This window comes from Thunnus thynnus, chromosome 3, assembly GCF_963924715.1.
Source record: "Thunnus thynnus chromosome 3, fThuThy2.1, whole genome shotgun sequence".
Taxonomy (NCBI): domain Eukaryota; kingdom Metazoa; phylum Chordata; class Actinopteri; order Scombriformes; family Scombridae; genus Thunnus; species Thunnus thynnus.
The window spans coordinates 16,803,162-16,826,153 of NC_089519.1; the positions used below are offsets into that span (position 1 = coordinate 16,803,162).

The window sequence follows — 22,992 nt, forward strand, 5'->3', positions numbered from 1 at the left end:
CTTGAGTGTTCTTAGACTCTGCCTCATTAAAGCTAAATGAAAAGAGCCCTGAAGTGGCTGCTGACACTACACAAAGTAGGAACATCTTAACATCTGTTTTTTTTGCGCTCTAAAAGGTTAGCCTAACATATTTTTATTTAAAAATACTGTATTGCCATTGTTTTGGACATAAGTGTGTGGATGCATGTATTTCATGAAAAGAAAAGACAAGAACAGTCTCTCTGCTTTAACAGCAGCGATTTATCTATCTTCCTTTCTTTTCTCTAGTCTGTCTTCTCAGTTTAACCTGTCACTTGCAGTTGCTGCCTCTCTCCATCTCACTCCCATTACCTCACATTTCGTTTTCTTGCTTCCACTGAGGAGCCCAGTGAGTAAACTGTGTTTGCTGTTTTCATGCTGCTTATGCTGAATATTTCTGGTATGTTTTCACAGCACATATAGAATTACGTATCATGTTTATTGTGCAAAATCCAGGAAATTCAATTTGCTTTTCTGGAATTCTCCAGTTATTTCGTAATCCATATGGTCTCTGGCTTTCTAGTCTTTGTAAGTCTTCAAGCAGCATAAAATGCAGTGGTTTTATTTTGACAGACTGAAAGGTAATTGTGGTGAAAACTGTCTTGACGACATTTACTTAGTTTTTGTGCTTTTCTGCAGAAATGGTCTTACTTATGCAACATTTCTGGAAGGAAGTTGATGTCTTTATGTTTATGAGTAAGGAGTCTGAATGTGCAATCGCACCTGCAGGTTTAGCTTGGTCCTTAACATTTAGTTCCAGTGGAAATAGGTGGAAGGATTCAGACATTGCCCCGCCGAATGTGATTCAGCAGTTAAATGCAATGACTATTTAAAATCCTGGCAGGGTGGAGGTGGTAGGAGAAAAGCATGGATGGTTTCAAAAGCATAACTCATGGTTCAGATTTGATGATACATTTGTTTTGCCTTCCCACAAGCCCCCGAATGCACCATCAAGTAAGAATACCTGCCTCCCTGTTCTGTGTGTGTGTATGTGTGTTTGTGCCAGACTTGATCCCCTGCTCTCCATACCTTTTCTCTACCCAGACCTTTTGTAACCTTTACATAACTGAAACCAAATATTATCAAATGCACTTATTTCAAACTATTTATGTAAAACTGTATTTTGCACTTGTGACAAAATACAAATAGTCTCATTTGTTGTAAGCCCAATACAGACGTGGCTGAAAATATTGGTACCCTTCCACTTTTTAAAAAAAAAAACAAACAAATTTTCTCTGCATTAAGTTGAAACTAACAGAAGTATATGGTATCCATCATTCTTTATTTCACATTGAATATAACTGAAACTTTGTTTTTGATTTACAACTTAACATATTATTTAATACAGTAAAACAAATGAAAATGGCCAAAAGTATTGGTACCCTTAATGTAACATTTTGTAACGAAGCCTTTGGCGGCAATAACTGCAGTCAAGCGCTTTCTGTAACTCTGAATAAGGTTTCTACTCTTCTCCACTGGTATTATGGCATTGATGGGTGCCATCTCCCAGCTGCAAGTTTCAGATCTTTCCACAGATGTTCAATGGGATTCAGATCAGGACTCATAGCAGGCCACTACAGAATGGTCCAACATTTTCTTCTCATCCACTCTTGGGTGCTTTTTGATGTACGTTTGAGGTAATTATCCTGCTGGAAGACCCATGACCTGCAACTAAGACACAGCTCTCTGACACTAGGCTGTACATTTTGTGCCAAAATGCCTTGATAGTCTTCTGATTTCATTGTGCCCTGCACAGATTCAAGGCACCCAGTGCCTGAGGCAGTAAAGCAACCTCAAAACATCACTCAGCCTCCTCCATGTTTCACAGCAGGCATGGTGTACTTTTCTTTGAAGGCTTCATTGTTTCTTCTGTAAACATAGGATTGGTGTGATTTACCAAAAAACTCTGATTTTGTTTCATCTGTCCAAAGTACATTCTCCCAGGCAAAGTCCAGTCTGGCTTTTTTGTGTCTCCAACTTATAAGTGGAGTCTTCCTGGGTCTTCTGCCATGGACCCCATTTTCATTCAGACAGTGACGGATGGTGCGACTTGAAACTATTGTACCTTGAACTTGAAGATCAGCTTGAATCTGTATTGAAGTTTTCCTTGGTACTTTCTCAACCATTCGAGTAATCCTTCTGTTCACTCTTGGGCCAATTTTCCTCTTGTGACCACGTCCAGAGATGTCGGCTACAGTTCCATGGGCCTTAAATATCTTAATAATATTGGCAACAGTGGTCACAGGAACATCAAGCTTTTTTGAGATGGTCTTGTAACCTTTACGTTGACCATGCTTGGCTATTACCTTTTTCTAATGTCTTCAGACCACTCTCCAGTTTTCCCTCTGTTTTCCATGTTCAATGTGATGCACACAGTGGCACAAAACAGCAGAGTGAGTAATTTCCTCCATTTAAACTGGCTGCCTGATTTATAAGATTGAAAACACCTGTGATAGTAATTAAAACACAATAGTCTGCTTAAAGTATCACTACAAATCAATTATTTCTTACAACTTCTAAAGGGTACCAATAATTTTCTCCAGGCTATTTTAGAATATCTTTGTAGAATAAGCATGAATTCAGTTATTTTCACAACTTTTTTGTTTTGTTTCACTGCAAACCAAACATAGACATGCATTGATAATAAAATATCTTTTAATTTCAACACTGTTCAGGGCGAATGGTGCAGTATATTAATAAAATGAAAGGGCACCAATAATTTTCTCCAGGCTATTTTAGAGTGTCTTTATAGAATAAGCATGAATTCAGTTATTTTCACAACTTTTTTGTTTTGTTTCACTGCAAACCAAACATAGACATGCATTGATAATAAAATATCTTTTAATTTCAACACTGTTCAGGGCGAATGGTGAATTATTTTAATAAAATGCAAGGGTACCAATAATTTCAGCCAAATCTCTAGGCCCAACACATAAGCAAAACCCAAGGAAACAGCTCATCTCTGAAAGGTATTGCAGTCATTTGATTTTGTTTGCAGTTAGTGCTACTGACTGTTGGCCAGATGATTACTAAAGTAAGAACATCACTAACCCATTATGCTTGAGAGACAAACTAAATGAAGAGACCAAGATTCAGACAGATAATGAGAGAGAGTGAGAGAGACTGGAAAAATGTGCATTCGCATTAACGGGGATCATAACATTGCCTGTTTGTAACCATTGCCTCTGCCATATTTTAGCACATTTCTTTCTTCTTTCCTTGATTAGTTTTGCATAGGCATGTACATGACCATCATTATGTGGGCAATTTTCATTTGTTGAGTTGTCAGATGGGATTCTATTTTCAGCGCTATGCCACCTGCAACAATGTAGGAGCTGACAGTGTTTATTTTTGCACGGTAATCATAATCATAGTGAAAACAGAATGCTGGGAAAAGTTCTTGACAGTGGTGTTTAGTTATTAATAAAATGAGAAAGCCTTTAAAATAGCTCAAGCTATACAGAACAAACCAACATCAAATGCTTAGCAAGACAATTGGCCAAGCTCACTTTTCTAATACAGAAAAGAGTGTAATTGTATCATAAATATTAAAACATACCATTTATCAGAGACCTTTTGAGAGCCTTTTTTTCAGACACTCCCATGTTCAGAAAGCATACAGCTTTAGCTTGGCCAAATTGTGGTCTTTACTGAAGAGTAAATCTGATTTCATGTGGTGCCAGACTCATGGACAGAGAGTAAAAATGTGTCGTATCTCTATTATTATTGTTATTATTGTTATTGTTATATTTGTTGTTATTCTGCTTCTCTGTGCAGAAAAAAAGATAAGTTGAACTAAAAGCACCATGGAAGCCTTGCACTCTATTTTGTCAGATGTCAATGACCTGCTCACAGTGAAATACTTTTACATTCTGTCATTGAATTCACTGAATTGTCAACGGATGGCAAGTCTTCATTCAAAATCAAAGTAGGGACCATTAGTAATTTCCTCTGTCAGAAAGAAAGAAATATCAATCACTTCTCCCTTTGGGACAGTTGTCATGATTACTATCAGTAGGAAATTCCAAATTTGCCTAGATGATCAAATTTAAATTCCACTGTCAGCAGCTTGAAAAAAATCTTAGTCTCAAACTCCAATTTTTTTAAAAGTCAGTTAATGTTTCTCCAAAGGTGTTATGTATCACACATTAGCTAGGTTTTCCACCTAGGTCTCTGGAGATTCTGCCACATATGCAAATGGTCCATTTTAGCCTGGAAGGGATATGCTTTATGGTAAAAATAGAATGCTCACACATGCATTGGTGATCTGCATTACAGAAAAATAATGGGGATTTCAAACAGATGAGTAGATAAAATTATTTAAGTTTATTTTCGGCCTGAAACCCAAGAAAATATAGAACATCCCTGAAGTTTCCTGCTTTTTTTCACTCCCTCTCTCTTTACTGATCTTAAATAACTTACTGTCTCTCAATGAGAAACAAGTTTCTTTTAATATCGACATCAGCAAAAAGATGCAAGCATTCTCATTTTATTAGTCAATCAAGCTGGTGATGAGCAACACTGTCATATGTGCATATATGCGTGCGTGTGTGTGTTCATCTCAGTATCCTTACAAATTCTAACATTTTCCATCTCATGCCATTGTTTAGTGTCAGTGCAGGCAGTAGTATACCCTTTATGTAGCAAGGTGAAAGTAGAGGCTTTTCTACTCAGGAGTTGTTTCAGTTTTTCAGTTCATCTCATGCATGTTTGATGGAACAGATAGATATCACACTTTATACACCTAACTGCATTTATTTTATGCTTCAAGTATTATTTTTCCAGTTTTATGTGCATAACTACAGTACAGGGATTGTGTGCCAAAACATGGATGACCTACACTCAACATGCTGCTTTCACTACGCAGCCTGGGTAGACACTGTGTAAGGTTGTTGAGGTTAGGGTGGTGGAGCAAGTCCAACTTGAATGTGGGAGGCCAGTGTTTGTGCCCTGTCACTGACTAGCAATTGATGTTTGCTACTTTTTAAATCCATGACCTTGATTTTTTTCTAACCTTAACCTTTCAGTTGCTTAACCTTAACCATAGCTTAAGAATAGTTTATGTGCCTTATAGATTATGGGCATAATTTTTCTCCAACCTCAACCATAGTGTAGTTGCTACAGGTAGAAATTGTAGAAATATGGAATTTTAAAGATATCAGCATTGTACCTTAAAATATGTTGACACTTAATGTAATCTGGCATTTTGTAGAACCAATAGTTGTGTTTTTACACCTTCAGGGCAAGAATATTTTTCCACAGTTACGTCAACATTTCTTCTTCTAGTCCATTTTAGTGGTGGGTTGCAAATGTGGCTTTGGCAGTGAATGAGACACATGAGACACATGTCATTTGATACACCACAGCTTTTTTTTTTTTTTAGCATGATTTGAGTGATTAGGGTTTGATATAGGACATCTGAATAACTTGATGGACTTTTTTTTTAACCAAAATTGAAGGGTCAAATTTGACACACATAATGGTGCACAATTTGTGCTATTAAAGGAAACAGCAATACTTTGCTTTATTCACTGATACCTACACAATGTCTTACACAGAAGCAAACCTCCCACAGTGTTTCACTGTTTTTTCAAAAGATATCATGTGGACATATGTTTTCTTTGAAGGCTTTTTTATCCAGTGCTTTACTGCAGCTGTATAGTTGCAACCTGCAGTAGGGAACGTAAAGCTAATGTGGCTGAATCACTGGTGGTGGTGGTGCTTAATAGGAAACATTTTTCCTATTGCCTAACAATGGTGAAAAGGCCTGCTTTCACAATTTGGAGCCAGATCAGTGGACCTGCAACTGAGAAAGAATCTAAGCAGAAATCTCAACATTATCACTTGATCATTTAAAAGTTTTGTCTGTCATGTTTAGACCCCTCAACGGTGTTAAGGTAGAAACTTGCGACAGGACAGGACTCTTTAAGCATCAGCAAAGATCACAGCAGTGGGAAGAAATAAAATGGGACAAGTCAAGTCAGCCATGATTTTTGTTTGCTTTTTAGTGGATTTTTTACTGAGAAAGTGACTGCAGCACTGACTGGTGAGGCTGCAGAGGCAATGTCTGCGATTCACCTGCTGCAGTGGACCTTTGTTGCGTGTCATACACCTCTATCTACCCTTGCCTCTGTCTTTCTGCACTTTCAGCTGTTGAATAAGGGCAAAAAAAGGGTTTTCAAAAAAAGAAAATGAAAATAAACCAATGGTGACTTTTGGTAGGAGACTAATTAGAAACAGCAGACTCTAATAGAAATGGTATATTACCACTTGAATTTTTAAATGTACATTTACTGTTTCTAAATGCATTGGAATTTATAGTCATCCGTGAATACATGATTAGGGGACAGTTGACTACTTAGGCCGTGTTCAGACCAAAACAGCCCTGCGTTAAAACTGCATATGAGGCTGCGGTGGTTGGGGCGTGTTGTTTGAGGTACCGGTGAGATAATGAAATACGATCTAGGAAGTAGAGCTGCAGCTACAGATTAAGGCATTTAAAGGCTTAATACTCACAGACAGGATTTTACAACTCTAGAAATTTGTCACAGAGGCCAATGTTTTATCTTTTGTCACAATGATCACAAGGTAAACAGTCAAATACAGCGTTCATGTTATAGAGTAATCTACCAGAAAGGTGCGTTTGCATGTATTTGATTGGTCAACGACTTGCCGGATGACGTCGGGTTGTGTTGCAGCAAAAGTTGAGTCTGGTTCAACTTTTTTTTGCCGGATGACTGCTACATTTTTTTGCCGGACCGTCTGTAGTGGCAGACCCGCTGTGTGAACGCACTGTCCTCATTCAAATGAATGGGAGTGCTGCATTTTTTCACACCGATCTGATGTCAGTCTGAAAGCCTCCTTAGACCGCCAGCATTAAACTCCTTGTCACCAGTCAGAATCCAACACGTCCTCTTTCACTGCTGTAATTTTAAGAAAATGTACATATTTCTCCAAACTAGAACACATTTTGAAAGCAGTGTTCCTTACATAGTCAAGGTTTGCTTTATTAAGACCCACTAACTGAAAAATTCTGAAAACTGAAAACAATGTTTAAAATGCCTGGCAATGATGTCCATGTGTCATCTTACAGTACAGAGCACCATGTGTTCCTTTTATATTTTTATTTATTTTCGTGACCACTAGCTACGCCACTGGGCATGGCTTCTAGATAGGTAACTGAATCCAACTCTTTCCTGACGCCTTTGTCTTGCTCTGCTTCTTTTATGTATTCTCTCCTCTAATTTTCAGGCTCCTCTTTCTCAGTGATCAACCTTTCTGTAATACTGTAATTTTGGCCCATTTTGTTCATTGTGTGTGCTGTACTCCAGTTACTGTGACCGGGTGATGGTAATACTGTGTAGCATCTGTCTCTCTTTCTGTCTCAATAATATAATAACACAGTTTACAGGATCCTGTAATCTCCTCTAAATAATCCCATTTATGAATCAGGTGTTTATTTCAGTGACATGGAGAGAACTGCTAGATGTTGTTTTTTGTTCAAATCTGATAATGGACCATATACTGACTTTAGTTGAGTTGCCAGTCTGACAAATCCTGTTTTTTTAGTTATGTTTCACAGCTTTAACATAACTTTTAAAATTTCACAATGTTGCTTTTAACTTTTTTTTTTAGCTTTTTTAATTTTATAATGGATAAGTGTATAGCCTCAGCCATCTCCTTATCTTCCACTTCACTCTCCTTTTTTCCTCCCTTCTGTCTCGAACCTGTCTTCTTTTTCCCTCGGTTGCAGTCTGTTCATGTTCATTACAGCTGCCCCTCCTACCCCCACCACCATCATAGGTGCTCATACATAAAAGCTGTGTCAGCAGGATGTAGAGAAACATGCATGCCACAAATTCATCTCTTGACGTATGAAGACATAGTGACAGAGAAACGCACACAGGCACACAATGCACAATCAGTCCTTTGTTGTGTGGCCGGTTGAAAGCTGCTACCTGAACTGGACAGAGGAGGTGGGGTGATAACAGGAGAGTAAGCTGGGCAGAGGAGTGAAACTGATGGAGAAATTTGACCTAACTGTAGAATGTTCTATCATCTGTAGACCATCTGAGTGTTTGGGACATACAACATTGAAAGACATTGCAATGAGAGGAGCAGAAATAGAAAGACAAAAATGAGAGTGTTGCAAGAAAGGAAAGATGGAAGACAGGGGGAGAAAGAGGAAAATGAAGGATTGAGATGAGGTTGAAACTTGGAATCAATTGACTCATTGTTAACAAGAGTTGACCTTCCCTTCCTCCCCGCCTACACTAGACCTTCACCCCTCCCTCCATCCCTCACTCCAAATGCTCAGGGTATCTGTTTATGTGTTAAGCACTGTATCCACCAGCCACCTCAGATTTCATCTAATGTCGCTAAACAGATGCTTGTGGGAAGTTCTGCCCTTAGGCAATCTGAGTTCCTTTTTTCAGAGCTCTCAATAAAAAAAACTCACACAGCTGGACTACAGTGGTTGTCTTCATTCTGCTATTGTTATGTAGATGGTATAATAAACTCATTATTTGCAGAAAATGCTATTTTTCCACTTACAGGACCAATATGAAATGTGTAGACACAATAACAGCCCAATAATTACTTTGTTTGGTTTGAATTGTAACTTTCGGTCCATTCCAAAAAAGTGTTTAAAGTAACAAAATAATTACTTGCTTTGGTTGTTAATGATAGAATGTCATAATTACAATGCTCATTTTCATTTCTCACTTCCTCTACCATCAATGATAGTTTAACAGATTGTGGTGTGGTTCAGGAGGTAGAACTCCTCCTATCCACGCGCAATAAGGATGCTTTCTTTATATCCCATACTGTATATGGAAAAATACTTTATCTTATTTGGCTTCTGTTTTTTTTTTTGTTTGTTTGTTTGGCTTCTGTTTATGTTTGAAAATGTTTTAAAAAACTTTTTTTCTATTTCATCTGTTATTCCATCCTATTTTCATTTAAAGCCCATATGTGAAGGATTTTGAAATTTCTGTCTGTGATGACTCCTAGTGGAGGTATCAAAAAAGACACTGTCACAGAGGGCTTTAACTTTCAATTTGCCAAATCATAGAGGTATATTATATAATATTATACAGGGACACTCTTTGATTTTTTTTGCTTTCAACTTAATATTTGAATGGGTGTTATGTAACAGTGTATTCTGTTCTGCATTAATGTTAAGTTATACTTAAATAAGTGCCTCAGCAATTACCTTTTATTTATTTTTTCTTATATTGCTGTATTTATGATTTAAGTTCTTCACACAAAGACTGACAATTTTTGTTTTAGGGTTTTGAATTGATCTTAAATCCAATTCCAGGTACAGAAGTGATACCAAAAGTCATAAATGTAAACTCTTGAAACCTTCAGATAACTTATAATTGACCTGAGCACGCTGGCCAACAGCAATCAATATATAGGAAACCCTGCCATGTGTCCGTCTGTGTGGGATTGTCCTTGAACTGGACGCTGAAAACCCAGCCTCTTCCAGGGGTGTTGCTTCTGGCTGGCCCTGTTCTCACCCTGACCCCCCACTCATAAATACTTACATGGATTAGATCAGTGTTGTTTCTTTTGCAAAAAAAAAAAAAAAGTTGAAATTACTGTGTTTCTCTCTGCCATCCCTTCAACTGCCTTGCTTTTTCTCATCCCTCGCTCTTTTTTAATCTGAGAGGAGAGCGGGAGGATTAGGTGGGAGAGAGGGAAAGGTAGGAGATGGAGAGAGATTATCCAAGCAGATTTGCACTTGTGAACTCATTGAGACTCAGGTCAGATAACATGGGACAGAAAGAGAGAGGTAAATGAAAAGAAAAGAAAGGAGGAGAGAGCGTGACATGGGCAGGAAGGAATGAGAGAAGGGGGAATGAGACAAACAGCAGAGCAAACAAGGTAAAAAAGGAGGATACAATGGAGAGGGATGGGTAATAAATGATAAAGAAAAAGGAATGGGTGGATTATTTCAGATGAGCCTTGTAAGTTTGATTTGATTATTCTGCCGATATGAGAACAGCCGGGACAGCTGGACAGAAAATCTGAGGTAGGCTACAGGCTGAAAGCTGATACTGCATACTTCCTTTTAATAATCCATATAGATAAAGAAAACCGTTTTTATGTCTCAGTGATACCCACTTCCCTCCAATGCTCAAAGAACATATATTTTGTTTGTGCAAATTCTGTCCTATTTACTACACTTGATTGACAAATCTCCTGAAGCTGCCTCTGTGTTATGGTGGCTGTCTTTCTTTTGTGGTGTGGTCATTTCATGTGGCTAGACTTACTCAGTGTTCAAGGATGCCATCAGCCCTTAAACAAAAATCCTTTTTGCATACAGTTTGTGTTGGTTCACACAAACTGCAGTAAGAGCAGCTCTTCATCTCACCAGCTCACTGTGTGTTTATTCTTGGATATTTAAAACTGATGTGCTGACAAAATACTCTAAAGTGCTGAAAGCTGGATATAGCCACATGTTCAGCCAATAAGTTTAGTTAGGTAAGTCATGGATTGTTCGAGAGAGGAAAACGGTTTTGTCACTTCACAGGATTTTCCTGTCCTTAACATTCACATCCACAGGCAGTGGCATGACAGATTGTTTGATACTTACAATCATTTCACCTGGTTTTCTTTTGGTAGACTTGAAAGCATTGGCTCTTCCATAGGAGATCACTACCGTTTTTGACCACACAAACTGACATTTACAGCTGTAGCTATCCATAGTTGTGTTGTTTCACTAATTTGAAAAGCAAAATAAAAATGAGGAACAGATGGCTATGTACAGTATTCATACATGTCTATCTATATATCCATATACAGTAAAAGTTATGTGAGAATACAGTAGAACCACTGCTATCTTGATTGATTGAAGACAGTTACATTGACACAACCCAAGGTCAGAATGAGTGGAACCAAAAAAGCCATTTGGAGGCGTAGTGCACCTTGTGTGTGTATGTGTGTGCCAAGGTAAAGATACAATAGAAAATGGTGAGTGTTGTATGAATTAAATCAATTGTTGGACAGGCATTATCAGTCAATATTGACACTCCACAGTGCTATGGCTGTGGCTCAGGAGGTAGAGTGAGTCGGCAGTTCAATTCCTGGCTCCTCCACATGTTGAAGTGTTATTTGACAAGATACTGAACCCAAAATTGCGCCATTGGTGTGTGAATGATTAGATCCTCCTGATGAGCAGGTTGGTATCTTACATGACAGCCTGCCAGCAGTGTATGAATGTGTGTGAATGGGTGAATGTGGGTTGTAGTGTAAAAGTGCTTTGTGTGGTCAGAAGACTAGAAAGGTGCTACACCTTTAATGTATAAAACCCGAGAACTGCAGGCTTTTATATGAACTGAACTTAACAGCAATTGACTTTCTTTGAGCATGAATTGTATTATATGAATAAATTATGACCTGACTTGACACTACCGACAGTATTTGAAAACCACAGAAAACTATAAAAATGTAAAGTGATGTTTCTCCTTAAGAATCTCCTTCAAATGTAGTGGTAAAACCCAATTCATCCAGCGTTTCTGACTTTAAATGAAGGGAAGAGATATGAAATGGAGAGAGGGTCAAGTGTTTTTCTCTTTAACAAACATGTTCATGGCAATACCGCTTCTTCTTCTCAGAAGTAAAAGGATGAGAATTGTTTCTTACAGTACTGTATGTTAGAGGCACTCACAATGTTTCTGAGGGGTCTTTTTGTACACAATAAATCTGACCTTGAGGTATGTCTTGCAATGGGGAGTTTTCTGAGTGGAAGGTACTACTAACAATTGTAAAGGCTAAACCAACTCTGAAGCGTTTATTTATTTATTTTTTTAAGGGTGAAACTCAGAGATATTAAACTTTAGCATACGTCTTTGACAGCCTCTGCTATTAACAGCTTTGACTCAGAAATATCAATGTCAACATTTTAAGATCAGTTGATCAAATTATATTTTTCATACAATGTTACGCTGAAACTGTCAATCTTCTTTTTGCATTATAACCTTAGTCACTGCATGCCCACTAGAGTTAAATGGCCTGCTCTGTGTATGTGTGTGTGTGTGTGTGTGTGTGTGTGTGTGTGTGTGTGTGTGTGTGTCTGCAGATGGTCCCAACAAGCAACAGGGGACATGCATTGCCCAAAGGCCTCTTGGGCAATGCATGGTGATGCCTCTTGTGTGGTGTGTGTGTTTGTGTATGTGTGCATGCACAAGACTTGTGTATGTAGCCTACAGCTCTTTTGAGGGTGACCTCAATGAGACAGCTTTACTTCTTAGTGACACACACACCCTTGAGGCTGTTGCCAGTTTAAAGTAACAGGATCATTGTGACAAAGCTAACAGCAATGAAACGATTAGCAGTCATCTGGTGATAACATTATGGGTGATAAACATAAAACAATTGTGTGGATATAGTGCACCAGCAGCACCCTTGGGTTCAGTTCCTAGCTGGTACCTGAAACAAGTGTAGGAGAATTTGGACATTCCAAATTAGAGAAATATGCCAAAATGTATTGATAACTTGGGGACATAATTGGACCCTTTCAATTTCACCAGCTTTCAGTAGTTTGTTCACAGTTTCATTGATGTCAGGCTTCAAAAGTATTTCATCTCTATTCAACAATGCTGTTATCACACAGATTGATTAAGGACAGTTTTCAGTATTTCTATATTCCTACCTACAAAATAAGACAATGAAAACTGTGAAAGACACATTGCTGATAAGTGCTCTGAATACCACAAACATTTCTTTTTTCTTTTGTTTGTTTGGTTGAGCAGCAAATATTGCATCTGTAAACCTCTTTATGGCTAGAAAACATTTTACATGTTTTTATTTTATTTCATTTTAGTTGGGTGATTTTTGTGAACCATCTTTCCTGTAGAACTCTATGCTTATATCAAGTAAAGAAGTAGCAGCAAAAGTAGCATAATTCATTACGTATACGTATATGTTTTTTGTCTTTTTCTCGTGTATATATATATATACGTGTGTCTGTCTGTGTGTGTGTGTGTGTGTATGTGTGTGTGTGTGTGTGTGTGTGTGTGTGTGTATCTCCTTGGTTTGCAGGGGGTTGAGCAGATTTGTGGTTGTGTCATTGGCAGTTGAAAGTGACCTTAGACAAGTCAGAGCTAAGCTACAGACAACGTTGCTGTCTTGCATCTAATATATTCAGCATTCTACAGAAAGCTCCTGTCTCTAAATTGACTTTCTTTTCTTTGTCTACCACATTTAGATGATGGGCTCTGACCCTTCAACAAGGAAAAACTGTGCATTATTCACTGTCAGGCAATGCCTGGATGTTGTTTTTGGCTGTTTACCTCGTCATAATACATGAAGTGCTCTGTTTTGCCCTAACAGACTGTCAGTGTGTGCACTGGTATCAGTCAGTGTGAATGATTTGAACAATGTTTTCTGTACAGTAATTTGTTGAATATGAATAACAAATAACATAAGTTATAAGCCTCTGGTTAGAGTTGATGCAGACACATTCTCTTCTGCTGGTTCACATTCATCACCTTTACAGCTTAATTAGATTCAGTAGAATTATTTCTACTTTTAGTGTTCCCCAGAAACGTCTCTTGCTCCATATATACCTGGATTTCATTTCTACCTGTAGGCACACAATGAATCGAAGGCACAGCACTGAGAGTTTACATATATTAGTGTTACTATCATTCATGTGTATATACTCTACAGCAGTCTTTACAGAGTGAATAACTCAGGGCGACACTTCAGGAAGATTTGTAAGATCTTTTTATGACTTTTCTGTCCTGTTTTATAGTCAACAGTGGAGTAAGGAAGGGGTGTGTGTGTCAGATTTAAGCCCATTCAATTCAACATACATATGTCTAAGCTGAACTTAAATATTGTCTCCAGACTCTGTCCTCCCCTCCTTCAACGTTTTGATCCATCAGGAGCAATTTGGGGTTCAGTATCTTGCCCCAAGGACACTTTGATATGCAGACTGGAGGAGCCGGGAATCAAAGTGCCGATCTTCTGATTAGTGGACGACCCGCTCTACCTCCTGAGTCACAGGATAAATAAGGACATAAATAAATAAATAGAAAAAATAAACACTCTAGCCTATCACCATGAATAGTCTTGTGTCTTTGAAATAACAATGCAGGAGCATGTGAATGTGCTTCATGGTTTTGAGACTAATGGAATATTACTTGAAAAAATATGCAAATCAAAGGTGATGAGTAAATAATCAAAAGCCACAAGGTTTTTAGCTGACAGCAGTTAAAGGTTAATTGATATACTCAAATAAAGAGGAATCCTGAACTGGGTCTTTAATCCCTATTAGCTTTTCTTCATTGTTCATTGAAGCACAGTTTTTTTAATTAACAATTTAATTATTGATGAAGCACCTGATCAGGCTCTGTTAATTCACTTATTAACAGAAAAAACAACAGCAAACTGATCGTTGCTTTAACTCATCTTTCTTTCCTCTCCTCCCCTGCTCCGTCTGTCCCCTCTCTCTAGTTCTGCTCTCCCTCTCATTCTTCTCCTTTCTTTTTTCAACCAGACACTTCTTTCATCTAAGCGCTTAATGTCATTATTGTTTCCTTGTTTTTCATTTAAAAACATGTATTTGTCTGGCTTGCATTGGACTTGTTCATAACATACTGTAGATTCCATCTATTGAAAATAGAAAAATTCCCACAATGCTTTTATGGTGTATGGTTCACTCTTTCTCGGTCTGTTTACTCTCTTTGTCCTGTCTGTCCTTTATAAAGTCTCTCATCATCCTCCTTCACATTGTATCCTCTATATCCTCTTTGCAACTTGTCTTGTGTTTTGAACTTTGACTCTTTTCATCATCTCTCTTTTCCCTGATTCTATTTATATTACTCTTGCTGTTCCCCTTCATTATTCCTCTGCTCTCAGTATCTCTCACTTTCTTTTGCCTTTTTCCATGCAGAGTTGTACAGTACTTGCCTCAATTGAAAACGGGAAACTTCCAAATATAAGAAAACAGTGGTCACACTCATGTCTTGTGTGGTGTGGCCCATTTTTTGTAAGCTCATATTTTTTGTAAAGAATGTAGTTGATCTCATGTGGCAACACCAGGAGACCTATTGAGGAATGTGTAGAGCCAAACAATGCAAAAATGAAGAGATATTTGATCACACAGGACTGACAGCCATGCAAGCAGCTGTGTCAGGCTAAATACTAATGTCATCTTCCTGCAACATGCTCACAATGACAATGTAACTATGCTGATGTCTGGAAGGTAATGGTCACCATTTTACCATCTTAGTTTAGTGCATTAGCATGCTAACATTCGCTAATTATCATAAAACAGGAAGTAGAACTGAGGCTGACAGGAATGTCAGTTTTGCAGGAATAGGGATATAAACCACAGTATTTGACAAAATAAAATTCTGACCTCATAAAGGTGCTAGATAAAAGTCACCGTTAGGGAGACATACATGTTTGTACCAAATTTCATAGTAATTCATCAAATAGTTAACAAAAATGCCAACCTGCAAGTGAGGGTGTCACCAAAGTCGGTAGGATTTGATCATCTGATGAATGTCTGTACAACTAATAATTGGGTTGATGTGTCTGTCTGGACCAAAGTAGTGGACCAACAGATAGACAGACCAACATTGCCATCCTTAGAGTCATGCCGCTTGAGAGTTGAACATTCTTTTCAGAAGTAAACAAAATAATTTTTTTACAAAGGCAAATGGGTACATCTGTAAAACTGCATCATGCATCAAAAAATCAAATCAAAGTAAAGAAGACTGCAGCTATTTTGGAAAGGGAAAGGAACAAAGTGGAGATTACTTCAGTTATATGGTAAACTTTTCTGTTTTTTCACCAGCAAGATGATGCAAAGTTGATTTAGTTGTAGTACTTGTAATATCAAGTACAACAGCTACAGCTAGAAAAAAGTAAAAACTGAAGACACCAATGTGGGTAAGTTGCAACTTAAGTTAGCTGAGGTCAACTAGTCCTTTCTGCCTCAAGAGAAAGTGACCTTGCTTTACTTAAAAAGAATAACAGTTTCTTCCCCAGAAGGGACAGCAGTAAGAATGACCTGTAGCATTCAGACACTACATCCCAGTTGACATCCCATCAGCACAGAGCATTACCAACTAAATATGCTGTCTCCAGTCAGAAGGAGAGGAATGAAGGGTGAAATGGCAAGCAGTGAGCTGGAGACAGCTGTTACATCCAGGCTGTGACAAAAGACTTGAGATATTTGGTTTAAATTGCATTGCCTATTGATTAGAATGACTAAGAATGTATCTAGAACAACAGCTTCTCCCTCAAAGTTGAGGAGCTACTCAATTGGAGCACTCCACAAGAGCCTCCTCAACAGAGAGAAGTTGATTGAATAATTCACAGTACTTGTCTGAGTCATTTTATTCCAACAAGAGTCGCAGCGGATGCTTCACCTGTTGCAAAGGACTTTCTTGGGGATATCAGGAAGTTGCTATGCACCTGTTTTTCAGCATCTTCCTGTGTTCAAATTCACGTCTCTCAGCCAGATGTTGAGCTGTTGTTTTTCGGCATGATATCCTGACTGACTAAAATAGAAGAAGTAGAATTATTAGTGTAAAAATAAAATCATGGGTATGTCAGCCAATGGCATTAGCAAACTGTCACCTTCTAAACCTCAATAGTATCAAAGAAATGTAAATTAAATTCTTGTATTCTTAAATTAATTTATGTGTATTTTCTGTCCATTCCTTACAGAATTTGGTGATGTACTGAAGACCTTGCTGTTAAAGACATTTGTCTGTTTGTGACTTTCCAGTTTCCAGTCGTCAGTCATGATGTGTGAAAAGAGACAGGAAACAGAGTGAGATGAGATATGAATAAAATATAGAGGGAGAGTTTGAAAAGAAAAAAAGAGGGAGGGATGTCACAGAGCATATAATGTGTGTATTCTTGGGAGCCCTTGAAGCTGGGCAGTTGGGAGAATATAAAACTGAATAGAGGAGTGATTAACAGAGGCAGCGGCAGCATGATAGATGTTAGAAAAAAATACGCCTCCTCAAACCTCCAGCTCCTTTGTGTACACAGAGCTTATCCACAAACACACACACAGTATCCTCACACTCCGTCGCTCATAAAACACACACACACTGAAACACACTTATCACAGAATTCACACTGTAATATACACAAATAATCATCCTTCAGCAGTTTAATGTGATATATATGTTGATCGCTCTGATTTGTATTTTTGACCTGTGGCATTGATAAATGAACAAACTGGACACAGTTTCCAAAGCTGAGAATCTATTTCTAACTTGAAGTTTCCACTGAAACGTCATATACAGCCAGAGCAGCTGCTGTGATGTGAACAAAACACACATAAATAGTAAAAAGTAAATAGTAGTAAAACGTTCTTTTTAGGTTTGCACACAGGACAAAAATGGGATTGTTCCTATTTTAAATAAGCTGCATCTCACGAGGTCAACTGATCAATTTTCTGTTCTTCAGAAACGGCCGATACACCATTTATAAAGCACTTGTTTCAGCTTTTATTCATCATCATTCTTATTAATAATAAGAATAAGAAAACAGTTGAAAAGTAGTTGCTGTTGTGTGTATTTCAGCACCACGGTGGCATAGAGACAGAGAGAGAGAGACGCTATTTATTTCAATAATAACAGTAGTACACTTTATTTCCATTTTACTAATCCACCTTCCTGAATGGAGTAAGTACACCTTCATATCCCTGAGTGCTACACTTCATCCATTAGTTTAATTTTCTGTTTTACAAAGACCAGGAAGAAAATACAGTCTTTTATTAATGTTGTATCCTATCTGTCCTCTCTTACTGTGTATATTATTAAAGGTGTGAAACAAAACTCCAATCAACATGAATTCCTACATTATGCAGTACTTTTGTTGTTGGGGTTTGGTTTGTAAGAAGAAACAAAATGCTTAATACAAGCTCTTAGAGAATAAATATATACAGTACCTCCTGTTCCTCTGAATCATTCAGGGGCCCCCCACCGACAGGCCCTTGCTCACGGCATGGCACACCATGATTATCCAGCCCAATGCAGATCAGCATATCATGTATCTTATTAGCACTTGGCAGCATAGCGGCTCCATGGTGAGCGTTTTCTTTATACTTTGCGTGTTCTTGTCATGTTCTCACGGTTCCTCCTGCGGTCTAAAGGCTCTGGGATTCAACCCCTACGTACCTTAAGCATAGACTCATTACCCTGAATATAAATAAGCAGGTATGGTAAATGAATGATTATGATCATAACTACTCCACAACAGCTTTATTGCACTCATTAAAGATGAGATTAGACATGATGACATTCACTTTGATCTGTACAAGATTTAGATAATAATAAAATAGAATAGAATACACAAACCAAGCACTCGGACAGCAACGTGTATCACAACACAACCACACAATCATTCATACACATTAATAACTCTCACACACACATACACACTGGCAGGTCCAGAAGGTAGGGGATTTAAGGCTCAGTGTCTCAGATTAAGTTGACGTCTTATAAAGCTGTCTGACCACTACTGGCGGTCTTTGCTCCTCCTCCACCCTCTCTCTCTCTCTCTCTCTCTCTCTCTCTCAGCCTTGCTCAACCTCTCTTTAACTGAATCTCTCCTTGCTCAGACCTGTTCCTTGTTTTCTTTTGTTTTTTTTACCTTTTTTGTCAAATTCAGTATTCGGTTAAATATGATCTATTGTGATGAAAGTCAAACATACGGTAATATTACCGCACCTTTTATCACACCTGTCTTTTACAAGTTGTGTTGTCAGTCTCTTTCCAACCTTCATGTAGACAGTTTATCCTTGGCCTGTGTCTACCTTTTTTTCTCTGAAAACCTTTGGGTTTTTGTGTGGTCACAAAAACAGAAATCTAGCTGTAACTGTTGTTCACCCTCACTCTCTTTTCCGTCTGTCTATCTCTCAAAAAATTTAAGCAAGACCAATTTTGAAGGCCAACACTGATATTTTTATATTCAAGCTGAAAACAGGTGATACAGTATATTGTCCTTCATACTAAGGCTCATGCTAATCTCTGTAACTCCCCGCTGACAGCAGCTGGTGACTTTATGTGTACTCAGAGAGGTACACATGACTCAAAGAAGTGCTGACAGCCTGTGGATCCATCCCCTCAGCTTACCAGGATCAATTCTACTTCATTACCTCTAACTCTGCATAAAGAGCAGCATAAAAACCAGCCAGCCTCTCAAACTGCCCCTAAGAAATTCTGTGTGAAGGCTAAGATGTGGAAATATGAAGCTAATGTATAGATTCCTCTTGTCAGGCTGATGTCACGGACTGCTGTACTTGTGCAATTTATGTATTTTTTCCACAAATAACAAACGGATGTGTTCCACAACTGACCGTATGTATGTTTGCTGTGATTCTCTTACTTTAATGGTGTGACTGAGGGCAACAATTATCTTAATGAATCTGTTGATTTGTTCTTTTATTAGTTATTAATTGTTTAGTCTGTAAAATGCCAGAAAATCTCTCTACTATAGGAAGGGATCTCTGTATGTATGTCTGTATGTATGTGTGTCCTTCGCGTATCTTGAACCGTTCATCCGATTGACTCCACACTTGGCGAGTGTATGGCTGGGGAACAAAGGGAGCGCTGTGTCGAATTCGGTGCAATTTGGACACACGATACTTTTAATATTAATAAACTTAGAATAAACCAGTGATTAGCGATCTACTCCACTCTGTGCAGGGGCAGGGCGGAGCTTCAAGCCTCTGCCGACTGACTCCTGCATGTCAGAGAGACCAGAGACGAGACGTGACACAAGTCAGAGAAAAATGCTCTAAAAAGAGAAAAGTAGACAACGAAAACAGAGCTTTTAATCAAGAATGGACACTCTTACCATGTGTCTAGACAGAAAGCGTAGCGTTAGCAGCACTTTTAGCAGATAAGCAGCAGCAGCAACAGCACCTACACAGGAGGTGTTCAGGTACATTGTTGAGTGTAGGTCACCCGTGTTTTGGAAGCGTCAGATGACTGTAGCTATGCTTGTAAAATGAAAGAAATACTTTCCACGGGCAGTTCAAAACCAGTGTGTCTGGTGTGATGTGCCAGTACAGACAAAGTAGCAGGAGCAGACATACCCACTCAAATCCGAACTGAAGGCACAGAAAATAAACAATCTTAGAGCCCAATACGATTAATCCACTTTAATTTAGGATACACATTATTTTATTACAAAGATATTCAATTTACATTAATATAAAACAGAAAAGAGCAGCTAATCTTCACATTTAAGTTGTTAACAACAGAGAATGTTTAACAGGTTTACTTGATAAATGACCTAAACAATTAATCAGGACATGCATGTGTTTGTCTCTTTTTGCCAGTTTTCATTTACTTTGAGTTTGAGTTGATTTATTTGCACAGGTTGAAATCAAACAAATACATACAAACAACCAGGAAAAAATCAATGCGCAGGGAGAGGGAAAAAACCTATTAGGCTTATTGATTACCTTTACCTAAGTAATATATATATATATATACATAAATATACAAGAAATACAAAATCAGACTATTAAGAAAATAATACTGCTTGAAATACTGCATAATGATGCAACCATAGGGCAGTTCAGCACATTTGCTGTGAAGAGGACTAGAGATGATTTTCTGTAGGCGTATAAGCAGAGAGTGATGGGAGCAGCAGCCATAACAGAATCTTTCTATGGGGAGAGGAGGATGCTGCTGCTCTGCTTTTGTTTACATACATTAAATGCCAGATGGCACAATTAAATTACATGCATTAACATTATGAACTATCACAGGTTTCAACTGCTGCCTGAAAATGTCAATGTAAAAAGAAAAGAAAAAAAAAAAGGCATAAAAATAAATCACTTTCTCTAAGGATTGAAAAGTTTTAATTTGTGGTCAACATAAGTTTTTGGAAGCTTTTTATCTAGCCTGATCTTAATGAAGACATTTACAGTTAACATGTTCAAATAATGTTTTATGTAGAAGCATGTTATTATTCTAAGATATTTTTTTCTGCATTCCGTGCCTAAATCATGAAGAAAAATTACTGGAAAAACCAATAACTGGCAAACATGTTTTACACAGGGGGAATAGATATGTGTGACAGTTTGTATATTGTACAGAACCATGTACTGTATATATAACCACATACCTGTATTACAGCCCGACCATATAAAATTATGAAACTTTCTGATCTGTACATGGTGTTATGACACTTTTACTCATCAGTGTTTATTTACAGCATCACTTGCGCTACCATTTTGTTGTCTGCGACAGAAATATGCTGACAGTGCATTCTAGCACTCCAGAGGAAGGTTGTTGATCGGGAGGGTCAGTTTTAGAAACAGGAACAGCACTGCAGAGGAGAATTGACAGTGACAACCTGATGTCTTGAAGGCAGTTTAAGATGAGGGATGAAACAAGCTATTGTCAAGTGTAACAGTGAGGTGATAATTAATTTACATTCATGAAAAAGCATATACATGATACATGGAGAGCAATTAACAGTTAAATGTTCCAGCACAATGTCATGAATAGAAACAGATGTCAGTGCAGCTATGCATGCAAGTACACTGAAGGGCATGAGGTAGCTTTGTGACCTCCACACTAATGAAAATCTTTGAGGTGGGTTGGCTGTTGATACTGGTAAATGAAATGTATGAATGAAGAATCAATTTACAGAAGAATCATTAATGAACCAAATGAAAAGAGGCAGACAACATGTGAATGTCTGATTTTTAATTAAATTAACCCTTAAATCACAATTTCTATCTAACCTGACTGAAATGAATGAATTTGCTTCTCTGCTTGTGTTAAAATGTTATAAATATACGGTTCATAGGATGTCTCTCTTTGCTATCCATGTTAAACAAAGGGAGTGAACACAACATCTGCTGCTGCTGAGTTTTAGTGCACATGGATAACACATTGATCTGTAAATCAAGTCACCACAGGAGCACAGGCTGCGTATACTGATGCACTATTTGCCTTTTTGTGTGTGTTCGCAGGTGGAGTCCAACTACCCGACTCTCTCTCTGCCTGTCTGACTCTCTCTGTCTGTCGTCATTCTTTATCTCTGTCTGTCTTTCTGTCTCTACCTGTCTGTCTTCCTGTCTATGCAGCTGTATAGCAGCATGCCTGTATGTTTGCCAGCAGCACCAGAAGAAGCATTATGGAAGTGAAAGAGCGACGTCCATACTGCTCACTCACCAAGAGCCGCAAGGACAAGGAAGGGCCGTACACCGGTGAGATAACTCACTCCGCTCACTCATTTGTTTGTTGGTGTATTTGTTCATTCACTTATTCATCCATTCATTCACTAAAATGCTTGGAGCTGGTGAAACTTTTCTCCTCAACAAGTAAATCATCTGTTGTTGTCCATGAATCATCTACCTCCTCTCTTACATACTTGAGAGCTTATATTTATGTTGCGTTATGAATGATGAAGATGTTTCACGCAACTGGAAAAAAAAGATTTTTATTACCCAAATAAATTTGTGGATCCTCCTCATTAATCAATGCCTTCTTGCCAGACATTTGGGCAATATGGTTGTGAAAGGCACCGACCACACAGACATATTGGTTTAGAATGCAAACAGAGGCACAGAGCTGATGTGTTATGCAGGGCTCTGCATATCTGGAGGTGTCTCCAGCTTTTCCTGCACTGACTGAGAGAGTTACTGAGAGATGATTCACTTTAAAGACCCCACTAAGACAGAGGCTAGGGGTGTTCTTACCTGCAAGTGGGATGATGTATGATACTGTGGGAACACTGTATATTACTTAAGATCTACTAAGAGAATGGCATTGCCCAAATGTGCGCTGCAGTTATGTATGAGTTTGTAGCTGCAAACTGTTTGCATTCATTGATTTACTAAGACATCAGCTCATGGTGCAGTCAGCTCCTGGACTGATCCAGGTACAGCCCTCCAGACGCACACTGACATGAAGGAGAGCCTCATATGCTGCAGGCAGCAGGATTTCTATGAGATCACTGTGATAT

At 38.2% G+C, this 22,992-nt stretch overlaps 1 protein-coding gene and 1 long non-coding RNA gene across 7 annotated transcripts in view; one reads left to right on the forward strand and one right to left on the reverse strand.

The window, feature by feature from the left end:
- LOC137179644 (uncharacterized) overlaps positions 1-22,992 on the reverse strand; it is a 178,270-nt gene that overhangs the window by 93,375 nt on the left and 61,903 nt on the right. The gene's annotated exons all lie outside the window — the stretch shown is intronic.
- Positions 1-22,992, forward strand: part of LOC137179643 (teneurin-3) — a 370,272-nt gene that overhangs the window by 91,838 nt on the left and 255,442 nt on the right. For all 6 annotated transcript variants that reach the window (XM_067584473.1, XM_067584474.1, XM_067584475.1 and 3 more), the window contains one exon: positions 21,998-22,234. In XM_067584473.1, coding sequence (XP_067440574.1) covers positions 22,132-22,234 — 103 coding nt within the window. In that variant the 5' untranslated portion in view covers positions 21,998-22,131. The remainder of the gene's footprint in view (positions 1-21,997; positions 22,235-22,992) is intronic.